Raw genomic sequence first — 22,878 nt, 5'->3', positions numbered from 1 at the left:
GGTTAATGGTTTCAGAACAGAACACACCTCCCTCAGAACAAAGCAGAGCATTGCTTTAAATGGCAGCAGGCTTTGCCAGGGAACCTGATATGTGGTGCTCAAATCTTCACCTGCCACTGGATGAGATGTGTCTCTCCCTTTTCCCTGCTTTCCTTTGTCTTCCCTATACTTCTGTAGCTCTCAGCTGAGGAATGGCTCTTGCTCTGGCTCTTTGTCACTTCCCTACTTTAACCATAACCTCATCCTTCCTCCCCTTGAAAAGGACTCCTGGTTTGCAGAAATATTCACACCATTTAAGCCAACCCATGGTTTTAGTGAGCAGTCTCTCCTTTGGCCTCACTTTGGATTCAAACTGCAGCAGAACACATTCCATGAGATAATTAGCAGCTGTATTCAAGGGACTCCAGGGGAGACACGAGTTCTGAATTTTGAGAGGATGTTTGTATATCTGATGTAATTTTGTCACATCACAGCCTGCGTAAGCTCCCCATGCAACAGAACAAAGGACAGAATTAACCAATGAGTCCAAAAAACTTACACAAGGAAAATAACTATTTTCTTCCCAACAGTTGGTACAGCTTTTTCCCTGTTGGATCTGTCTGTAACACTCCAAACCAACTAGAACAGGAAATGTTAGAAAATCTCCAAAATAATGCTTGGTGCAGGTAAGGCAAGGTGCTCTTTACCTGACACATTCACTGAAAATCAGGGTTTTCACTTGGAAAATACACTTCTGCAGTCAAGCAACTGTGATGTTTTTATTAAACGCTTACCCCTATATGCAGTAAAATACTTAATAATTTTATTACCAACTCCTCTGCAGAAAATAATTAAACCCAAATAGATAGAAACTTGTGGCAAAGAGCAGAAGTCCCAGAGCTGCATGGTGGGGGTGACTGTGCTAAAGCCTCTGCACAGCCCATGGGTGACTCTGACCTGGACGTGCCTTCACAGAATCACAGAGTGCAGCAGACATTTCTGTATTGGCTAGTTAGTTCCATCTTACTCACAAAAGACCCTTCCTCTCCCCCAGTTTTCTTCCAGCAAAGAGGTTCCTGCTTGTGTTAGAATTTCCTCTTTCCATGGTGTCCTGTTTGCTAACTCTGCAGCGTGAAGCATATAGCATACAGGAAAGAATTTATAATTTCCCAGGGCCAAAGTGTTTAACAGCAGAGATTAGCTGATTATCTGGTCTTCTCTCACCCCATTCTAAACCCTGATAATTGCTTACATCTGAACACAATGAGCACATTTCTAAAATAATCCAGATACTGGTATTTTGTATGAAAAGCATCATATTTTATTGCCAACTCTAGAACAGCATTTTCCATCAATAGTTCTCAGTGGGTTTTGTAAAGTCAATACCACTTCACAGGTGAGGAATCGGTGCTCAGCAATGAGATTATTTACCCCAAACCATCTCAGCCAGCAGCACAAGAAGGAAGGAACATGATCCAGACAGTTAGGCTGGTCAGATCTAGCTGGTCATTTAAAATAGAAAAGAGGTTATTATTTATTTTTGGAGGATTTGCTAGCTCAGCCTCCCTTTCGCATTTTTTTTTCAGTCTCATAGAAACTGTTTTCTTTCTGGGATCTTTAATGTATGTTCTTCCTTCTTCTGAGCTGAGATCCAGTGAATTAAATCTGTTTTCTGAGCTCTAATCCCCAACCCATGGAATATTTTTCTGGATTTGGTGACATTAAGCCCCCAGTTCCCTACTTACCCCAGGCCCTCAAAATAAATTTTTAGATAGGATTATACAGGAAAATGCATTAGGAGAGGAAGAGCATTTAAAAATAGCCTGGTATCTAAATCTGGATGTAATCTCCTCTAATTCTCCCAGTATCTGAGCACAGGCCATGGGGCTGTACCAGCCTGCTGTTGGTAAATTCAAGCCACGTGCAGGATATACACTTCACAAATAGTAACAGCTGGAAGCAAATCACAAGCCAGGGAGCAAAGAGGAAAGGGCAGCACGATCCTAGTGCTGAAGTTTAATCAACAATGCAAGAAGAAAGAGGAAGAAATTAAGATGCACCAAAATTGGCCTAATTTTGATGGTCTTTTAGTTGCCATGAAACCTGCAAAATATTATAACTGTTAATATTTCAAAATTTTATATCGTAATGGCTGAATTTAAGTAGTTATTAAAACACTTATAATTTAAGTGTTTTAAAGTCACAAAATAAAATAAATATTTGTTTTAAACTTAAACATAACAACAGGGCTCTTTATTTTTTAACCCTGTTAATTTTTTTTAACATTCCAGACTTTTCATAGCTTTTTTTATCCAGCTTAGGTTGCTTGTACTTTTTTTCCTAGCAATATCAGTGACCAACTGGAAAATGCAACAGGGGAAAGCTAATGAAAAATTTCAAATATGTGACAATAAATAGGAAAATTGGTTGCAAGAGGAACTGGAATTTACATCCTAATTCCTGTTACAAACAAAGACTTCTAGACTTCAAAACTCATAACTCTTCCAGTTTCCTTATTGCATGAGCTTTGCTGCTCAGCAAGATTCTTTAAATACTTTACAGACACCTCGTGATACCAGATAACGTCATGGTCAAACAGAAACTGCTTTCCCTCAAAAATACAGGATGACCAAGACAGCCCCTACGACACACACAGTCTCAGTAACACATTTTCAGTACAACCAAACTCCTTCCAGTTTCAGTTAAACATGTAGAGCAGCAGTTTAACTCATCTCCACTAAGTATTTTCCTGGTTCCAGTTTCTTTTACTGCCTCTGCAGGTAACTTTTACAGTCTTGGATCATGCTGTGGTGACTCGGCTGTTAATGTGTAACTGCTCCTCTTGCGCCAGGTCCACCATAACTCAGGGCTGGTAACAGAAGACACGAAGATAACTACAAAATACTACTGATTTTCTGTTAGCTTTTTTGTTTGTTTGCAATTTATATTTTCCAAGTAGATCTTCCTCCCAGAAATGCATGCTTGCATGCTTTCCCTACTCTTACACTATTGTGCCCATTCCTCTTGTGTTTTCTGTGTGTACTGATCCCTGTAGCATGTCATTAATTCATGGTGCACTCAGTTATTTTAGGCATGGATCTTGGAGAAACACAATTAAAACAAGACTGCAGTATCACAGCTATGCAATTACTTTTTGTTTTCTTTTATTTTTTTTTCTTTAGCCACTGAATGGGCCAAAGTCTTTCTCGGGGTTTCAGTCTGAAGAGCCAAGGCTGTGGTTCCACGTCCTGGGTGAAGCTGCCCCTCTCTGCACTGTGTCCCTCCCCAGGCCACAGTCTCAGTGGTGCCACAGCATCTCCATGAGATTTCATGCAGGAGAAGGATCCCAGCTGAAAATACCCATCTTTGGTCAGGTTATTTTAATCCAGATCAGGTCCTTGACCGGGTTCACCACGCGACCCCACATGAATTACGCCAGCACAACTTAGGGAAAGATGTGGGACTGGAGAGGAACAACGTGACTTTGGGCAGAGCTGCTGCCAAGAGAAACATTGATCAAGCTGTTCCAAATATTTGTTTAGAAATAATTTTGAAATACAGTTTCAGAACACTTGCAAATGAAATGTGTTTAGTTGTTGGGATAAAAGGCTACAGCCAAAGCTAAATCTGCCCCCTAATTATACAAAATAAACAGATACAAAATTAGACTGCGGCATCTAAATAGGTAATTTCACTGTTCATATTAAAATATCAGCTATTTAACAACAAAAAATATTAAATAAATATTTTTGATTACTCATGTCTGTCCCCCTGCTCACCAAACTACAGCTCATAATCAGTGCTTAGGAGCAAAGAGGCTTCCTGGGCAATGCCGGACCCCTGACTCAAACATGTCCTCACCTCGCTATAAAACTACACCAAAACCAGTTTTTGGCTAAAATGTCCTGGCTCACTTTTTCACATTAGCTTTATTTTGGTTAATGAGGCTGGGACTGGAACATTCAGAAAGAGAGATAGATGAAAAACCATACCCTGTAAAAATTTGTTGTTTAAAGATTAGCATGTAAGAAAATACCCTTTGTTCAAACTATACAGAATGTTTTTCATCTGGCAACTGTTTTCCCTCTAAATAATAAAACATTAAAACCTGAACTAAAAATAATCCTGTTGACTGTTCCAGTTCAGGAAATTTCTATGAGCCAAGTTTTGTTGGTTTTTTTCAGTGGCTGTTATTCCAAGTTAAGTCAGCTCAGCAACTGCTGACTCCACAGTCTCAACTGCTTTCATACAACCTTCATTTACTTTCCTTTATTTTTGGAAACTATGACAAAACGTCAGCTGGAACACTCAGTCCAGCATTTTCTCAACTTATGTGGAATAAAACTAAAGAGGATCGTCTGCAAGAGAAATATTCCATAAAAATGCACAGCCCCCTAAAGGATATCCCTACCTGGAAGGTCCTTTAACAAGTGAAGATGTTTTTCATGCTGTTGTTTAAAATCACCAGTGGGTTGTAATTACAATAACAATTTTATGCAGCAATAAATATTTTAAGAAGAGCAGTTCTCAGTTTCCCAAATCCTGCACCATTCTGACAGGCATTAAAATCAGCATTTCTCATCTTTCAGTAGCTCTACATCTCTGCTGTTATTCTGTGCTTTGAAGGACAATTTGATTTTGTTTCTTGTGAGAAGTTGGCTTTCAGGTCTGGTAAGAATCTGATAGCAAATGATGGTTTTTTTTAAAGTTACATTAAATAACATTTTCTCTTAAACCATATTCCAGCATCTAAAGTAAATCCGCTGTTAACTCAGAGCCCCAAATCCCTCGTGAGCAGCTGCAAGGATAACCGCAATTGAGTGCATTAGAAACGGAGCTGGGTAGCAAAGGACACCACCAAAACGTTTCCTTTGCAGCAAAAATCCCGACGCTTTGTGTGTGTAGAAGACAAACGCGCTGGTGTTCGCAGCTGCCCTGGGGTCCCCGGGGGCAGGATGCTGTCGGTGTCCCGGCTCCGCGGGGAGATGGCAGCGCTCCTCGCCTCTCGGAGGCTCCACAGCCACACCTGCTGGCCCGGCGGGCTCGGCACAGCCCGCCCGGATCCCGGGAATTTTCAGGGAAATCACTCCATGGCAATGCTGGGTGCTGTGTCACGCCGTGGTGCCCTCTCATGGTGTCAGGAAAGTGGTCAACATTTGAAAATAATGTTACGCCTCTAGACAGCCAGGTGCTATCTAGAGGTTCTCGTGAAAAGCCCTTTGTGGCCAAGCCAAGCATGAAACAAGCAAAAAAATAGAAATTATGTTTACTAAGCTCCAACAATCTGTTGGTGCTTCGTTATATATTAAAAGGTGATTGCGTGGTATCTGCTATTCGACTGGAGAGTTTGCTGTGCTCACCCTCTGTCTGGTGGCAACAAAATGGGTTTTTTTCACTGTTCACTGTGTGATTTCTTCACTCTGCAAAGCGCCAAATCTGGTGCTTTTCCATGATACAGTTATGTCTTTTGAGGTGCAGGTTAAGAAAAGTGAAGACTTAGCCACTGTCTTTGAATCTATGCTTGTGTAGAAGAACATATAATCAATGTTTTGTGAAAGATCTTATAGAACTTTAGGGAAATACAGGCTTTGGGGGATCTTTTGGGACATTCTCAGGCTCCTCTGAATATCCCTCCTTTACTGCACACCCACACACAAACCAAGGACAATTTGTTCTACAGGAGCAGTTTACCAATGTCTACATAGTTATGGATTGATATCTGTTCATATCATTAGATAATCCATAAATTAATATCATCAGGTTATCAAGAGTCTTCTCATCTAGCGCTATTCAGTATCTGTTCTCTACTTAAATTATCTCATATATTTTTTTGTCATTGCACCTACTTCAGTAACATCTGGGATGTCTGTGCCTTATTCTGTTGCTGTGTAACCTAGTTCACAGTTTTTGGCTCATCATTTTGAATAGGTACAGTGGGCGGGTGGAAGGTGAGTTATTATTTTAGCTCCTAGTTCTAGGGTAGGTAAGGGCCCCAGAGTTTTATCTAAATTATACTGGAGAAATTATTCCCTCCAGGAGGATTCTGCTGGCTGAGGACTGTCCCAAAATACTCTTCTAATTTGCCAGATAGAGGTTATGAATGGACTGTCAGGTGGCTGAGGCTGTTTCACCTCTCTTTAGCTAGTCCTTGTGTCTTTATTTCCAAATTGCATTTACATGTGCTGCCCTACCCTTTATGTTTCTGTGGATGTGATTCACACTCATGAACAAAGCCTGAAGTTCTTAGAGCCATGCAGTTTTTCAGCATGGAGTAGGAAATCAGACACATAAGATCCTCAACTTAAAACTTCTGGGCAGCCAGAAGGAAGGAAAATGCAGCATCTCTGACTACAGATTCTTCCTCCAACGTGCAAAATGTTCTCTGAGTGTGTCAGAAGATACAATGAGTTTTCAGCCCAGCTCAGGTGGGTTCAGACTCCCTGCCAGCAGTGTTTCCAGAGCTGATTTTTCCTTATCCACATCCACATGTTCCTCTTCTGCATACCTGAGGGATATTGACCAACTTTAAGTCAGTCTAGAGCTTCTTAAACTAAAGGGCCCACGTGACAAAGGTAGGATCCCTGTCTTCCACAAACAGTTTGGAACATCTGATTAAATAGTTTAATTATTGCCTAATTTGAGTCATATAAAGCATTTTCTGAGAATCTCTCCTTCTCTTCCTTGGCTGTTTGGATGAAAAACAGATGCTTCCAACATAAAAAAAATAAATCAGATGTGTGAAATGGATGGACTAATACCCCTCTAAAGCAGGAGGAAGAGACCAACTTCCTGCATCATGTCCTCATTCTGAAAGAACATCTTCCATCCCTCCATTTCTATTTAGCTTCCAGCTACCACTTCTGAAGGGGGCCACTTTATAATCCCTTTGTGCTGTCTCTGTGGGATTCATCTTACATGGAAAAGAAAATAAACCCAAATAAGCATACTAAGAGAAAATAAAATGAATCCTCCTGAATGCTCTGAAATGTTTGTGAAAGATTTTGAGGGGTTACAAAGACTTCTGGGGAACCTAAGTAGCCTAATGGATAAATTGCTTCTCCTTCTCTCCAAAGCTCCGTTTAATTTTAAGTGTTAAACTTAGTTGTTTTAACTCAATACCTTCTGAAAATGTATCTGTAACACTAAGTCAGTCCATCATCAACAAAATCAATGACTCTGGAGATTTTAACACATCTCACTACAATTATCAGAGATTTTGAAGGACAGAACAAGAGAGAAGAGGAGCAACCCCTTCTGTAACTGAGCCATGGGAGGAAAACTTGGCCTCTGCTCTCTCCTTTTCCCTGTCCCCTAGAAATGAATGAGATCCTTCATTCCTCTGCAGCAACTGCGTTTTCTATTGCAAGAGAAAGAATGAGTCAGAAGAGACTGCTGCTGGTGAAAGCTTCACTGGGCTGTCTTCAACAGAGAGCTTCATCCTTTTTGTTTGAGTTTTCGTGGTATTAGTCAGTTATTAAAAATGTCTGCTATCACCATGAGCATTCTGGATTTGTAAAAAAGCTTTTTGCTTGTAATTTATTCTAAGACTTAATGAACAAGCTCTCTTTGTGGAAGAAGACATTTTAGGTATGCTCTTAAAAATGAAATAGAGCAAGCTAGTAAAAAAGAAAATGCATCTCAATTAGATTATTTTTCCTCCATCTGTTCTCTCAGATCTTTTTATGGCAGGAAATTGCCTATTGGATTTTTGATTTTGCTTAATGGAAATGACAAAATTTAAATCCATTCCCATTCCCACTGACATCAGGGGAAACAAAATTCAGTGTCTGAACACAACACTTTTTTTCTTAACCATTAGTGCCTGCAACTGCATCACAGTGAATACAGTAATTATAACACCAGTGAGTTTAAATTAACTGAAATACTTAGAAAACTGTGGACTGACACTTACACTTCTGAATCTCCTTGGCATTTTTGAAAACCCCAACTTCTCTAATTAGCAATTTCTGATATGCCACATTCTTCCTGTGTGGACAACCCAATTAAACCCTGTGAACTCCCCATATGACTTTGGGGCAACAGACTGTAATTGGATGGGATTTCTAATAGGAAGTGGGGTTTCTAATAGGAATTAGCATTTCAAGTAAAGCAGTGAGCTGGGGAAACCTTTTCTTTGCATTTTTTAGGATGCTGAACTTCAGAAGTTCCATCCCTGAAAATCCTGGTCTCCACAAAAACCTCCAAGTTTTTTTTTTGGAAGTATCCAGCTGCTTGACAAACAGGACATTACGAACAGACAAAAAATCAGCTGGTTAAAAGAGATATAAAGATGGTATACCATATTTTTTTTTGTATCCATGCAAGGATTGGTAAAATACATTCCAAATCTTAGCTGCTTGACAAACAGGACATTACGAACAGACAAAAAATCAGCTGGTTAAAAGAGATATAAAGATTGTATACCATATTCTTTTTTTGTATCCATGTGAGGATTGGTAAAATACATTCCAAATCTCTCACCAATATGCCTAATGTCTTCAAAACTCAAATGAATCCAAATATCCAACACTGCTGTGTTCCTCCCTGTGCTTCCTCTCAGAGAAGAATCCTTCTCGCTGACTCATTCTGCTCTATAAACTATATCTGAGGTTTGAGACTAAGGGAATTATCCTGGCTTGTTATTTACCTCCATGTTTATAGTTCAGCACTGCCAGAATAAGTGCTGCAGGGTACTGTTATAATTATTACTACTAATAATAACAATAATCAGTATCTAAAGCGTGAGTGCATGACTTAGCACAGGAGCTCTCTCTCCTCTCCACAATTCCAAACCTCTACAGAATTTATAATTGTAGGTGGACAATAACAGAATTTTATGCAGAATAAAGTCTTTAGTGAAATTAAGTACACACTCGGAAAAACTTCCAAGTTACCACGTAGGTGACCATGTGTGCTTTGTGTCCAAAGTTCCACATTGTTGCTTCCTCACTTTTCCAGCATTTTCTCTTGCATTGCTCCATAGAGAGTCCTTGCCACTGATCCTCCGGGGCTCAGTGCCAGCACTGATGGATGTTTTTGATATGGACAATATGGAAAACCATCTGCAGGGCAAACAGGCACAGGCTGCCGAAGAATAACACAGATTACCATCTTCTACAGGTTTATAAAACAACTCTGCTGTTTGGTTTATATAATGACAGTGCTATTTTTAAAGATAAACTTTGCACTGCTTTGACTGAATCTGGAACCAGAACATAACAGTAACTCTGACCTTAAATGTAGGCACATTACGTGTCACCATTTTAATTTAGCTTTTATATTATTATTTTCCCTTTGCTAATGTGGCACTGTATCCAGAAGTTCATGTGCAGGAAACTGCTTTTTCTATACAGTTGAATTAGAGGTGCCATCCCTCTCCAAAAAACCACCCACATTTATTTTTTATGTGTAGGGTCTTTTGGAATCAGTTAAGGAGCCCTGTACAATTGTATAAGCACATAATCTGTGTAAACATCACCAGGGGCAGCTCGTGTTTAAGCAAAACCTAAATCAGAAAGTTTAGTAATTCCACATTTTGTTAACAAAATATTCTCAGATGAAATCATGGTGTATAACAAAGGAAGAGGAAAAAATAAAAAGGAATAAAAACCAACAAAACCCAACAAAACCAAACAATACAGTTTAATAAGAAGCAGATTCTGTTTGTTTTAAAAGTACTCAAGGCATGAAAGCATGGACTGAAAAAATCCTCCTGCTACATCAGAACTGACTCTGAGGCACAGAGTGCCCTCATTTCCCAAAGTCACCAATGTCCTGATCCTACTGCAATTAGCAACTGCTAATGTAGGTGATGAGCAAAAGGGAGCAGGATTTTGGCACAGTACAGTACAGATTTCGGCACAGTACCCAACCCATCAGCAGCAGGACAAAGCAGAAGTGATTAAAAGACAGAAGACAGAGTGAAGGAGAAGGACAAGGTGGGACTGCAAAGTACTGAACACTTTTGGCTCTTCCAAATTTCAGAGAAGGGTTCAAATTCTCTGGAGCAGCACTGCTGCTACCCAAGACCTCCTTCAGTCATTCAGTCCAATGTTCCAATTGTGCAGGTAATTTCATACCAAAACTACACTACTAACTAGTTTTAAACTACAAAACTAATCCTTGTTCTTAATAAAAAATTAACACATTTGATATCTGTATGACAAATCACAACAATAAAGAAAAGGCGTGATTTAGAAGCAATAACATTTTATTTATGATTAATCTTTTCATGAGCTCTTTCATGACTGTTGTGAAGGTACTCAATTGCTTGTTCTAACTGGAAAAGGTATTTTTAAGTTCTTTGTTATCCAATCCAAGGAAATAACACTGTAGCTCATCTAGAATTGCATGATTGATGAATTCCAACACTAAGTGAAGTCTTTTCTTTCTGCTTAAATACATTAATCAGGTTAACAATATCCTTATGATGAAATCATTGTTGGTAAAAGAAGAAAAACACTTTCTACCATGGCTTTTTATTTCAGTTCATAGAGACTTCCTCTAAAAGGCTGAAAACAAAAACTGTAATTTGCTTAACTAAAGACTGTCATTAATTTGAAAACACACTAAAAGTCTTTGTTTCTGCTCCCTCAGCCTTCCTCCAATATTCAAACACATTTACCACATTACTTTTCATGGTGCATCTTCAGCCTCTGAACCAATACTGCAGCACCAGGAATACAGCAAAGAAAGGAGCAGCTCCTTTCATCAGCTTAAAAATATCCTCTTGAATGTGTTTTATTTATGCTAATAAATCATAGATAAGAACTCCTATGTTAAAAGAATCACAGTAAAAATAGACTTTTTCACACTGAGGTCCATTTACCATTTAATTTTTACATTACTAGCTGCTGATAATTTGAAGCAGTTTTAGGGTAACTACAAAGCTGGTTTTAACTCAATATAGAAGTATGTTATTTTAATTGCACACCCCCCCTTTTTTTTTAATTGATGGCTACACTCACACTGGTGCCAGGTCTCCTTAGTGCCACCAAGAGCCAGGACATCAGTCCTGTTTAGAGGGAACTTCGAGGGAAGATGAGGAACCCATATGGCAAAATGTGCCATTATTCCTAATTAAAAATTGATAAGAACTAAATTTTTAAAACATCCAGTTACTGCAAAGAGTGGAAATGGAATGGGTACAAAGCATAGAAGTAAGAATCCAAATAAGTAAGAATCTAAATTTATACCCTTGTAATCTGACCACAAGTTATTGTTTGTGTACTTTGCAGAAGTTCAGTTAAATCGCAGCGAGCTGGAGTGTCTGGCAAGGAGAAAACCCAACCTGACCCATGTCCAGACTGAAATTCTTGTGGACTTTTCACAGGCAGAGGTCTGAACTCAAACTGAGCTTTTAGGGGAAATGCCTATCACAATGCTGAAATATCTTTGCGAGGAAATGCTGGCGGCTCCCGGCGGTGTTTGGGAGGGCTCAGCCCGGGGCCAGCAAACACTCCGCCCCTGCCGAGGCCAATGCGCGCCGCGGAGCGCGGGGCGGGAGCGGAGCGCGGTGGTGCCAGCGGGGCTGGCACCGGGCCCGGGGAGCCACGGGGCGGGTGCGGCACGGCCCGGGCTGCAGGGCTGGGGGAGCCTCTCCGTGGCCAGTTCTGCTGTCCGTGTCCATGGCCAGCTCTGCTGTCCCTCCCCATGTCCAGTTCTGCTGCCCCTCCCCATGGCCAGTTCTGCTGTCCCTCCCCATGGCCAGCTCTGCTGTCCTTCTCCATGCCTGTCTCTGTTGTCCCTCTCCATGGCTGTCTCTGCTGTCCCTCCCCATGGCCAGCTGTTTTCTGTCACAGCACGGTCCCCTGAACAGTGACTAATTATCATGGGCTCCGTGACTGCAGAAGGCTGACCAATTGCTTTATTATGCTATACTATATTATATTGTACTATTACGAGCTCATAACCCTTACAGACTGTCCCATACAGCTTTGACCTAATTGGTCAGTCAATCCAAACACCACCCAGTGTCCAATTAAGAAACCACTCCCTGGTAAACAATCTCCATAATGCATTCCACATGTGCACAACAACAGCTGCAGCAAATGCAGATAAGAATTGTTTCTCATTCTCTTCTCTGAACTTCCTCACAGCTTCCCAGGAAAATCCTGGGAGAGAACCATGTCTCTGTTCAGAGGAGATGTGACTAGCACAGCTTTCCCTCTCCCATGGCCAGGTGGGGCTGAGGACACCCAAGAGCTCCGGGATGGGAGCACCCCCAGCAGCGCCCAGGCAGGACACCAGGAGCTCACCCAGCTCACACACACCTTCTCGTGATGGGTCAGTCACCTTAGAAATTGTTTGGGTTTGTCAAATGCTGCACAAGAATCCTGTACTTACTCAAGATTAATGTAGAATGTGCTGTAAAAATCAAAATTATTTTAAAAATATAAAAATATTGTTAATATTTTAAAATAAAAATTAATTAAAATATAAACAAAATATTAACATGTTTAAAATATATTAAATATTAGAACTATAAATAATAAAAATATAAAAATAAAAAGTTATAAATATATAAACATAGAAAATAAATATATAAATATATAAACATATAAACATATAAAGTATAAACATGACAAAATATAAATGTATCAGTATATAAAAATATAAAATATGGCCTATCAAATGGCATTTTTTAAAAAAGTAGAAATAAAAATTGAACTTGAAACAATTTCCTGATCAGGAAGTTGTTATATCCATCCCAGTATTACTCAAGAAGGAACACATTACTTTCTGTTCTAGACCACAGACTGTGTAAAGATTTTTTACAAGTGTTTGAAGCACTGCTACAGTGGATAGCTTTAATGGTTGCACAGAAAAAAAACCTCTCCGAGTACCAAATGACAAAGTTAGTGTTGAAATTGTTGTTTCCACTCATCTCTGGAAGTCAGTGGGTTACAAGTACATGATAAATTGAAACCATTTGTACTAAAATGCCCATGGTGACATTATAATGGCAGTGATGCATTTAAGTTCATTAAACAAGGAAGTACTGGAAATAATTATCAGCAGATACAAACCTAAAGTGGATATTTAGTGCAGATTTCATTTTAAACCACCTTTGCAAGGCCAGACATATTAAACCACCTTTGCAAGGCCAGAGCCTATCTTTTATTGTTAGTTTGGGATATATTAATTTTAAAACATATATGTGCCATGCAATCAACATAACAGAAATTGCACCTGGTTCTTCAGAGGAGAGGAAAAAAAAAGCTTTTAATTTATTATTAAAACTACCAGCTACACCTGTTACTGCCAGGTAGGACTAAAATATTCCACTAGATAACATCAATACACTGTTCCCCGGTGGTGTCAGAGGAGAAATATTATCCCTGATGAGATATTGCTGAAAAAGTTCCCAAGCCAGGTGGAAATACCAAAGGGTTTCAGATTCAACTCCAGCTTGGTGCTGGTGTTGGGTTTTTGTTTATTTGCCTGCACAGGCTGAGGGTGACTCGGGCTTCAAAGGGCAGAGAGCTGCCCTGGGGACAGGGGATGCCCTGTCTGGGCTCTGAAGCAGTGCCTGCTAATACTGCATTAATTAAAGTTGTTAAGTGACCTTCATCTTGTGTACAGGTCCAAGCTTGCATTGGTTTTTACAGATTGCTTTCTGCCTTCCGGGTTAATAGGAGCAAAATAAAAGCTGGATAAAGGTAAAGGAGCAGTGGAATGAAAAATGGGAAAGTGTGTGGTGGTGGGAGGAGGAGGAGAGTTCAGAGGAAAGGAGTGCTTGCCAGGAACCATTCCTCACCAGTGTGGGGAATAATGTTTTAGTGGCTGGGGTATTACAGTTTCCTATTACCAAGCCTTTTGGAAAAGCTTGCTCCCCTGCAGTACCAGGTTTTGTGTGAATTCCTCACCTTTGGCATCTGACTATTTTCACTGAGGTGGGACATTGGATTAAAGTGGTCTGAGTAAATCCTTGCAGAGTTAAATCCCATGCCGTGTGAAATACAGATTCCTCTTCACAATGAGCCAGCCAGTGGTGCTGCTGCAGCACTGACTCGGTGAAAGGCAGAACCGAGCCCTGTGCTGTTAACCCCGGGCTGAGGCTGCAGGCAAAGGGAATGGGCAGGGGACGCAGGCAGGGCTTATTTCTGTCATGGCATTATGAGTCCCACGATGGTTTGACCTCCTTAAAATCATCTGAAGGAAAAGCAGGGAGGCACATGAAACCACACAAATCCAAGTTCAGGGATAACTTCCAAGACTGCATGTAGGAACTGGGTCACGACTTCAAAGAGACCCGATCCGTCTGTTGGAGTAATGGGATTTTTAAAAAGGGCTGAGAGCCAGGACATCAGTCTGTATTTAGAGGGAACTTCGAGAGATGCTGAGGGACCCATATGACAAAATGGGCCATTATCCCTAATTAAATTTTGATAAGAACTAAATTTTTAAGACATCCAGTGGGATGCCTTAAAAGCAAATAGTGGGAGTGGGCTGAATTGACGGTATAGAAGTAAGAACCTAAATGTACAACCTTGTAACCTGACCACGAGTAATTGCTTGTTTATTTTGCAGAAGTTCAGCTAAATCACAGTGAGCTGGTGTGTCTGGCAAGGAGAAAATCCCACCCGACCCACGGGCAGGCGGAAACGCTCCGAGAGCGACACGCAGCGCTGCCGCTTGCCCGGCAGGGCCGGCTGTCCCGGACCAGTCCCGGCTCAGTCCCGGGCTCTCCCGGACCCCTTCCGGACCCATTCCCGCCCGGCAATCCCGATTCTCTCCCGACCCTTTCCCGCTGCCTGTCCCCAAACTCCGCCGAGCGCGGAACCGCCTCCTCCTACCCCCCCGCGCGCTGCGATGGTACGGTCCCGCCCCCCCGCTGTGGCAGTGGTGCGGTCGGCGCTGGCCCCGCCCCGCGCGCGGAGCCGCCATTGCGGGTTGTTTGTGCGGGCGCGCAGCGAGCGCGGGCGGGAGGCGGCGCCGCGGCTCCGCCATGTCCACCCCGGCGCGCCGCCGCCTGATGCGCGACTTCAAGAGGTGAGCGGGGCCCGGGCCCGCCGCTGTCCCGCGCCTTAGCGCCGGGCCCGGGGCTGGCACCGAGCCCCCCGGGCAGGGGAGCGGCAGAGCCGGGGGGAGCGGGGGCAGCGCCGGCTTTGTTCGAGCCGCCTCACCCGGGCGCCGACGGCTGGGGGCGTGTGAGGATCGGAGCTGGAGCGGTGGCGGGCGCGGGGTGACGGGGCGCCGGGCTGGCGGGGGTGCGGGCGCTGCCGGCGCCGGGCCCGGCTGGCAGGGCCGTGCCCGTGCCGCCCGGAACCCGCCGGCTCCGGCTTTGGAATGGCTCGGGCGGAGTTCGAAGTGTTCCAGGCTTGTTGGGTCGCAGGGTCTCTCTGACAATAAGTTTGTTGTGATAGGCACCTGAAAACGGAGCGCAGAGAATTGGAGAACTCTTCGTTTGTGTGTAATAGGACCCCAAATGCCCTTTAATGTTTCTATGCACAATCATGTGATACTGTGTTTAAAGTTTGCAATCATGAGGAATCTTGTGTAATATATGCGAGCTGCTAAAGGAGCAGTTATTAGTTGCACTCTTTTAAATGTTAATGACTGAACCACTGCCTCTGGAATAAATTATTTCTAGTCTGACACGTAAACATACTTAGAAGAGAGTGTGGAAAAGGGTGGGAGGTTTCCTTGTAGGATGTACAGTAAGAGTTCTCCAGACTGGGTCGCTCCGGAGTACTTGGAGGTGAGTCAGCTTTGATAGTGTCTCTTTTTTTAGCATAGCTATGTTATACCAGGCCCTGAAAACACATCAGTAAACACCTGACGTGTATTGTAGTTTCTTTACGTGGCTCCACGTAAAGCAAAAGCGACAAACGCCTGATTCGCGAGTCTAGAAGCAGTAGGAGGTTTTTGGGAAGTGGAGCCCTCCCCTGCTGTTGTGTGAGTGTTGGTGTTTGTTAAGTGGGTGTTGCTTGATTCCTGTTCAAATCAAAACAGGATATTCAGACTTCTTATTGTATTTGCTTACACAGATGAACCAGTGATTTTTTTTCAGGCTCACTACCTCAATTTTTCAATATTGCAATCAGAATTTATGCCTTTATATTCCTAAAAGTACTGGTTTAATAATTTTGAAGTTAAGGCTGGAGAGAAGACTCTAAAGCTGTGGAAAAATATAACCAAGTACACAATGTAAATCAAATGCATTTGTCATGTGTATAGCAACTTTGATATTCTGAAACTTACGTAACTTTTTCATGTCAGTTTTTGTTTTACTCTGCTCTTTTGTGCTGCAAGTTATGTATTTGTTTCTTTTGTTACTTGTTCTTCATACTGAAATAAGAGACAGTGTGCTGTGAACTCTGATTCACGTCATTAAATATAAACTGCTTTTGCATGCTGTGATTGTCAGGAGCAGTCAAGAGAGAAGAGTTCAGCAGATTTCTTACCTCGTCTAATTTGTTTGAATGAACCAAAAGAAATAAAAGGTTATTTGTTTACTTTGCTGATAAAAAGGGAGTACTCAAACCACATTTTCCCTGCTGTTTAGGACTTTGAGGATTAGTTCCATTTGCAGTCCTTGCCAGATCCTTTCTGTAGTTAGACCCTGTGACAAGTAGGGTGCACACGTGCTTTGAAGTTGATCTAAAAACCAGAGTCCTCTCCCAGATGCATTTGTCAGGCTCATGCTCAGGCACTGCTGCTGGCCTGCAGCCTGGCTGTCACGTAGCAAGAAGTCCTGTTCCTGCTTTCCCTGACCAAAATAGTAGGTGGTTTATGCTGTTGATACTCAGCTGTCTGGACTGTGTGTGCTCAAAGAGCAGAGATGTAAACACAGAGTTTAAAGGGGCTCTGTAGGGCAGCACCACTGCTCAGCATCCTTGGACAGCACATGGTGTTACCCCAGGCTGAGGCAGTGCAAGTGCAGGGAGGATTGCCTGGCTGTGCTGCTGACAGCTCTCAGTAAATCTGCATATGGCATTTAGTTAGAATTTGTCCCTTGGTTTGCAGAGCTTTTTGTGGTGACTTGTTTGTAAGTGTGCTGTGATATTATCAAACCTCATGGTAACACTCAAGAGTTGTTTGTGACACAGGGGCAGTCACTGCATTTTCCTTATTCTTGCATAACTCTGGAGGTAAAACAGGTGAGGGCAGTAGGAGCTGTCACTGAGGGGGTTTGAGCAGGTGGATTGATTGGGGCTTGCTGGTGTACATTTGTCAGGGTCTTGTGATCCTTAATGTGGGTCAGTGATGGGCAGAGGGGGGCATTTGGATCCTGCCCTTTGGCTGCAGGATATGTATTTCTGGTTCAAGTTTGTGAAGCTTTTAGTGAGTAACGTGCTTTCCCTAGTCCAAGGATTAAGGAACTAAAAATAATTTTGAATGTTCCCGTAATTGCTTTAGAGATAAACACATTTGTGAGGCTGGTAAGAGGGAGTAGCAGCGCACAGGTTTCCCCTTTGCTTCCTTTTGAAACAATCAGCTTGTCAGTCAAAATAGGCTTATACCAAATTTAGCCACTTCTCACACACAGATCTGGGTGTGCAGGAAAAGCTCCCCTGATGGTCCCTTGCCTTGAGTCCCAGCAAGAGTGCCCTGTGTGTGTGCCACTGCCTGGATTTCAGCTCTTGGTTGTGCTCCTCTTCACTGTGGCAGCCAGCAGAAATTGCTCTCTCATAGTTCACAGTGTAGCACCATAAATCCCAGCTGTCCGTGGTGCTATAAGTTATTCTTACAGTTAATCCTTTGCTCCCTGAACACTTAATCAGACCTCTTGTGCCCTTGTGTCTCAGTGTAAAACATGAGAAAATCTTGATGTGCGTTGCCTTGTAGGTCTGTCTTTCAGAGTGCTGATAATCTGCATGTAATGCTTTGTGTATTCTCTGATCTGGAATGAGAAAATATTTATAAAATGTGGATATTACTGGTCAATTATATCTGCAGGTGGAAGTATTTCATATATATGACTTGTCTTTCTATGTTTGTAATTCTTAGATTGCAAGAAGACCCTCCTGTGGGTGTCAGTGGTGCACCATCTGAGAATAACATAATGCAATGGAATGCAGTTATATTTGGGTAAGAGTTTTTGGTCACTATGAAATTCAGTATTAGAGGGCTAAGTATGACAACCTGATGTTTGTTTTGGGTTATTCTCTTGTTTCATGTATGCAAAGTCAGTAAACTTCAAAAAAATGGCCAAGGTAAAAATCTCTTTTCACAGATAATGGGAAATGGTTAGGAAGGAAAAAGATTAAATTTTAAATTTGTTCAGCTTTTTTGTTGAATAAAGCTTGCATGTGGCTTAATAATTAGGTTTTACTGTATTATGAAAGAGCAGAATTCTTCTTTAAAGTACATAAGTGCCACATGTTCTCAGACATTAAATCCAGATGTATTAGTGATTGGATTGAGTCCCAGTAGGACAAGGTACAGGATCTGTCTGGGAAGTTACATATTCTGTGCAAGGGGAGGTGACTTGTGATTTAGTATCCTTTCATAACACTGAAGTGTGCTTGCTAATAATCTGCTCATTTGTTCCAAACTAGTCACCTAAAGGCATATGTATTGTTTGGGGTGATGATAAAGTAGATATCCCAAATAGCAGGTGACTGTGGGACATGTCTTAGATACAGCAAAGCTTTCAGAGGCTACCTATGGATGCTTCTCTCATAATTTAAATTATTGCTTCTACCTATATCTTGGAAAGGATGAGAAAGAAAATGTACAATTATTGTGCCTGCCTGGAAGTAGATAATGATCACTTTTAACTGGAGTTTCTTTTTAAAACCTTTCAGGCCAGAAGGGACACCTTTTGAAGATGGTAAGTTGCTAACTTTTGTATCCTTTGTCATTCTAATAAATGTTGCCAGTACTAACATTGTTCTGCTTTTGAAAAAGAACAGATGCTATCTGTGTGTAATTTGAAACAAACCAAGTAAGTGAAGCAATGAGAGCTATAAAAATATGTATCTTAATCTAAGCAGTGTCTCGTCATGCTGGCTCATGGCTGGTTAGAAAGCTAGGCAGCAATGCTTCTGTCAAGGGTGTTTCATACATACCCACAAGAGCTGTTAGCAGGGCTTATTGGCCTGACACTGCCAGGTGTGTTTGCACATCTCTTCAGCTGAGCTCAGTAAGAGCTTTCCTTGTTTCATCTTCTTGGCATGTTTGATTCATCACTGTTCTCCTAATGAAGAACAGGTGAAAAACCTTGAGGTGTTCTCAATATAGAACTCAGTGAGGTTGAGGGAATCCCAAATTTGTACATAAACATGAAAGCTAGTGTGTAATGACCCTCCCTCAGGCATATGAGGAATAATGAGTTTAATAATTATAGTATTATTGCAGTAATTGGCAGCAGATGGGATTTTCTCTGTGTTGTGTTGGAGGAATTACAGTAAATTATTCACTGATCCATAACAAAGGTTTTCAGTGAATCAGTTGTGAGCTCCAAAGACTGAGATTGCTGATTATGAAATTCCAGTGTTTCTTTGCTGGCACCACAATGCCTTCTTAATGAAACGCCTTAAAGTCACCCGAGTCCATGGACCCAGCATACCTGGGTCATGGAAAAGTGGGATAATGTTGGATAAGGGTGCCTTTGCCATGTATGCAGTGAGTCTCCAAGCTCCTACCCAGCCACTACTGCTGGGTTTGTTACTCTAGGCAGTAGTTCCATAGTTCCATTATCACTTGAAATATATGAAAATCAATCAAATTCATTGTTGTTTTTTTAGATAATGGTGAGGAGAAATACTGGTCATGAAGCACACAAATTAATTTGTTGTCTATGTTCCTGGATATGTTTTTTTGTTGTTAGTAATCTGATTTTATTTATCTTTGGACAGGTACTTTTAAACTAGTAATAGAATTTTCCGAAGAATATCCAAATAAGCCTCCAACTGTTAGGTTTTTATCAAAAATGTTCCATCCAAATGGTGAGTAAACCATCTTTATTTAGCTGTAATACTCATTAAATATTACAGTGTGGTCATGCATTCTCTGAAGCTACAGAATGCTTAATCTCTCTTCAGTGCCATCTCCTAAGTAGATGTCTAAGACAGCAACTGCTTGACGAAAAATTGAGAGTTATGATGCTATTAAGAAGCAGCTATCTGCCTCTTACTAATCAATATGTAGCCTCAGTAGCAAAGCCTGTGAGTATTTTCAGCAGCAGCAGCTGCACTTAGGTTGGTTTAAAGAGGCAGTTCTGGCTGCAGATTCCTGCCCCCTTCCATTTAACAGCAGCCGTGTCTGTGCAGCCACAGCATGAGCTGCAGGGAACTGCTGGAGCCAAGTGTTCATTATTCCTGCCAGGTGAGGTTTCACCCAAGTCCCAGCTTTCATCTGGTGCTCTGTGCCTACCAGGACTAGCACAGGGAAGAAAATGAGGATGCTCAGTCATAGAGGAGGTGTCTGACCCCATCTCAGTGGTGAGGGCAGCTATGAGAATGCACTGTGCTGCTTCCCCCAGCACTGATAGGTTTTGCTGAGTGCAGAAAAAAACCTGCCTGCTTCTCCTCTGAGAAATTATACCTCACATACTGTGCAGACCAATTTGTCTCTGCCACAAGGTCTGTAATTTGTTGGGAACAAGCGGAAGACAAGGGTGTAGAAGTTTGAGCAGTGAGTCTCAGGTTCATGTGAACTCCCTAAGACTGATAGGTATCCAGACAGAAGTAGGATTTTCCATATTTTCTACTGTCTGCCTTGCTGCCTGTCATAGTGAGTGTGTGAAGATGGGGTAGGAGCTGCCCCTGCTCGTGGTGTGGTGGTGTGAGTGGTTCCACTCCTGCAGTGAAGGCCTTGCTGCTCCCTGGGGGGATCTCCACTGTGACAGTGTGGGTCAGTCACACTGGAGGAGCAGGACCCCAAGTCTGCCCCTTCCTGTGCTAATGCCATAATCTTCAGACATTCCTTCTTTCCCTCTTAGGTGTTCTGTTAATTTCAGTAATAAATCTCAAAGTATGTGTCAAGCCACAGAAGATGGTGAGACAAACTGCTGTCCTCTTTCCTAAAGCATTAATTTAAGCACAGACTGAATTGGAGCAATAACTCTGCCTGCACAGTGCCATAAATCTGACAGTTTCTAAGTGATACCTGTGTTGTATTTGCAGTGTATGCAGATGGCAGCATATGTTTAGATATTCTTCAGAATCGCTGGAGTCCAACATATGATGTTTCATCTATTTTAACTTCAATTCAGGTAACTTTGCATCTGTTTTACCAAATAATTATGTTGTTGTTGGTCTCTATTCCAGAATTCACAGCTCAGTGGTGGTGATAGCCAGGTATCTGTATCAAGGGGAGCTTCAAATCCTTATGAGCTCAGCAGTATTTTTAGATCAAATAAAGACAAAGAAGCTACATAATTACTAATTCTGAGCTGTGAAACTGCCATAGTATATTTTTGCACAGGAAAGCAGTTACTGGTTTGTGTTCATTTTTAACTGTTTTTACTCAAGATAGGATATCAGATGCAGAAATTTGCCTCGTGTTTGAAACATTTAACTTTACTGCGAAGCCCTCAAAAGGGACAATATTGCTGAAAGGGCACTACTTGGAATAAGTAAAAATGGCCTGGCACAGTGGAAATGCACAGTTCCTTTGCTCCTGTGTGATTGTTCTAATTTTTCAGCCGTGATGTTTTGTAGGTGACAGCTTAGCCTCTCTTTAGTCCTGAATGACAGTATAATGTAATTACCAAATAGTCAATTAGCTCCATAGTGCTGACTAGCACAAACTGTCTCTTGTTTGTGAAGCTACAAGTGTGTACAGCACTGATGCTTAGGCAGGGTGTAATTTGAGTGTCAGTAATGTAATTAGAGGTGCCTAACTATGAGTTTAACCAGGTTTTTTAACTGGGCCATTCTGAGTTGTGTCTGCCTCTGAAACACATTTGACTTGAAAGTAAGTTGATTTTTTCTTTATTTAAATGTGTTGGTTTGTCTCACATTATATTTTCCCCTTTTTCCAGTCTCTGCTTGATGAACCCAATCCAAACAGTCCAGCAAACAGTCAGGCAGCACAACTTTACCAGGAGAACAAACGTGAATATGAGAAAAGAGTTTCAGCTATTGTCGAACAAAGTTGGAATGATTCGTAACAGCTGCTGTGTTACTCTCCATCCTCATAATCATTATGTACAATTTAACTCTCAATAGAAAGGCTACCAGAAATTTCAAGTGCCACAGTTCTATGAATTTGCATAAAAACTCATTTGCAAACAAAATTAAGCCCTCAGTTTAGGGGAAGCTAAAAGCTTGTGTATCTCAATTAACGTCCTTTTTATTGCATGGTGAGAACTAAGTTATTGCTCCATAAATTTGTAATATATCCTGTTTGTATTTTTTTTCCAAGTGTATAATGTTGGTGTGGAGTTTTCATGACAGAATATACACATTTTGTAAATCTGTACTTTTTCAAATATTGAATGCCTTATTTTTGAATTCTTTAGATTTTTAAATTGGAGAAAAGCACTTAAAAAGTTTTTATATATGAATATTTCATGTAAAACTGTTAAATACATAACCTTAGTGCAAGACATTCTGCTCTCACTCTATCTTTTTCCAAGGGCTCATTTTCTTGTCCCTGCTGTTGACACCCTGCATTTTACAAACAGAAAAGTTAATCCACAGTGTATCTGTCTCCATGGCATGTCTTTGCTCCAGCACCACAGCTTGACTTGATTCTGTGTGTCCTCAGTTGTATGAGGAAGAGACATTTTGGTAGCTGCCAATTACAAATGAGGAAACAGATGTTACTGTTTTGCTAAAAGTCCCACCTTAAACCAGCAGCAGAGCTGCAAACATAACCTGGGTGACCAGGCTTGATGAGAACATATTCTAATAAGTTTTATTTTTCTGAAATATTGTATTTTGCAAACATGGAAATGTTGTCATCTAAATCTGTTCTGTATTCACATAGTGATACTGTAAT

The 22,878-nt window shown here is 41.4% G+C and overlaps 1 protein-coding gene across 1 annotated transcript; it reads left to right on the top strand.

The window, feature by feature from the left end:
• Positions 1 to 14,839: 14,839 nt before the first annotated feature.
• UBE2B (ubiquitin conjugating enzyme E2 B) lies at positions 14,840 to 22,483 on the top strand. Its single transcript, XM_041398036.1, has 6 exons — positions 14,840 to 14,973; positions 17,935 to 18,015; positions 18,735 to 18,760; positions 19,788 to 19,877; positions 21,057 to 21,145; positions 21,917 to 22,483. The coding sequence occupies exons 1-6, from the start codon at positions 14,930 to 14,932 to the stop codon at positions 22,043 to 22,045; spliced, it is 459 nt and encodes a 152-aa protein (XP_041253970.1). The 5' UTR covers positions 14,840 to 14,929; the 3' UTR covers positions 22,046 to 22,483.
• Positions 22,484 to 22,878: the final 395 nt, after the last annotated feature.

This window comes from Onychostruthus taczanowskii, unplaced genomic scaffold, assembly GCF_017590055.1.
Source record: "Onychostruthus taczanowskii isolate IOZ18803 unplaced genomic scaffold, ASM1759005v1 scaffold14, whole genome shotgun sequence".
Taxonomy (NCBI): Eukaryota; Metazoa; Chordata; class Aves; order Passeriformes; family Passeridae; genus Onychostruthus; species Onychostruthus taczanowskii.
This window is presented reverse-complemented; position numbering and strand designations above follow the sequence as displayed.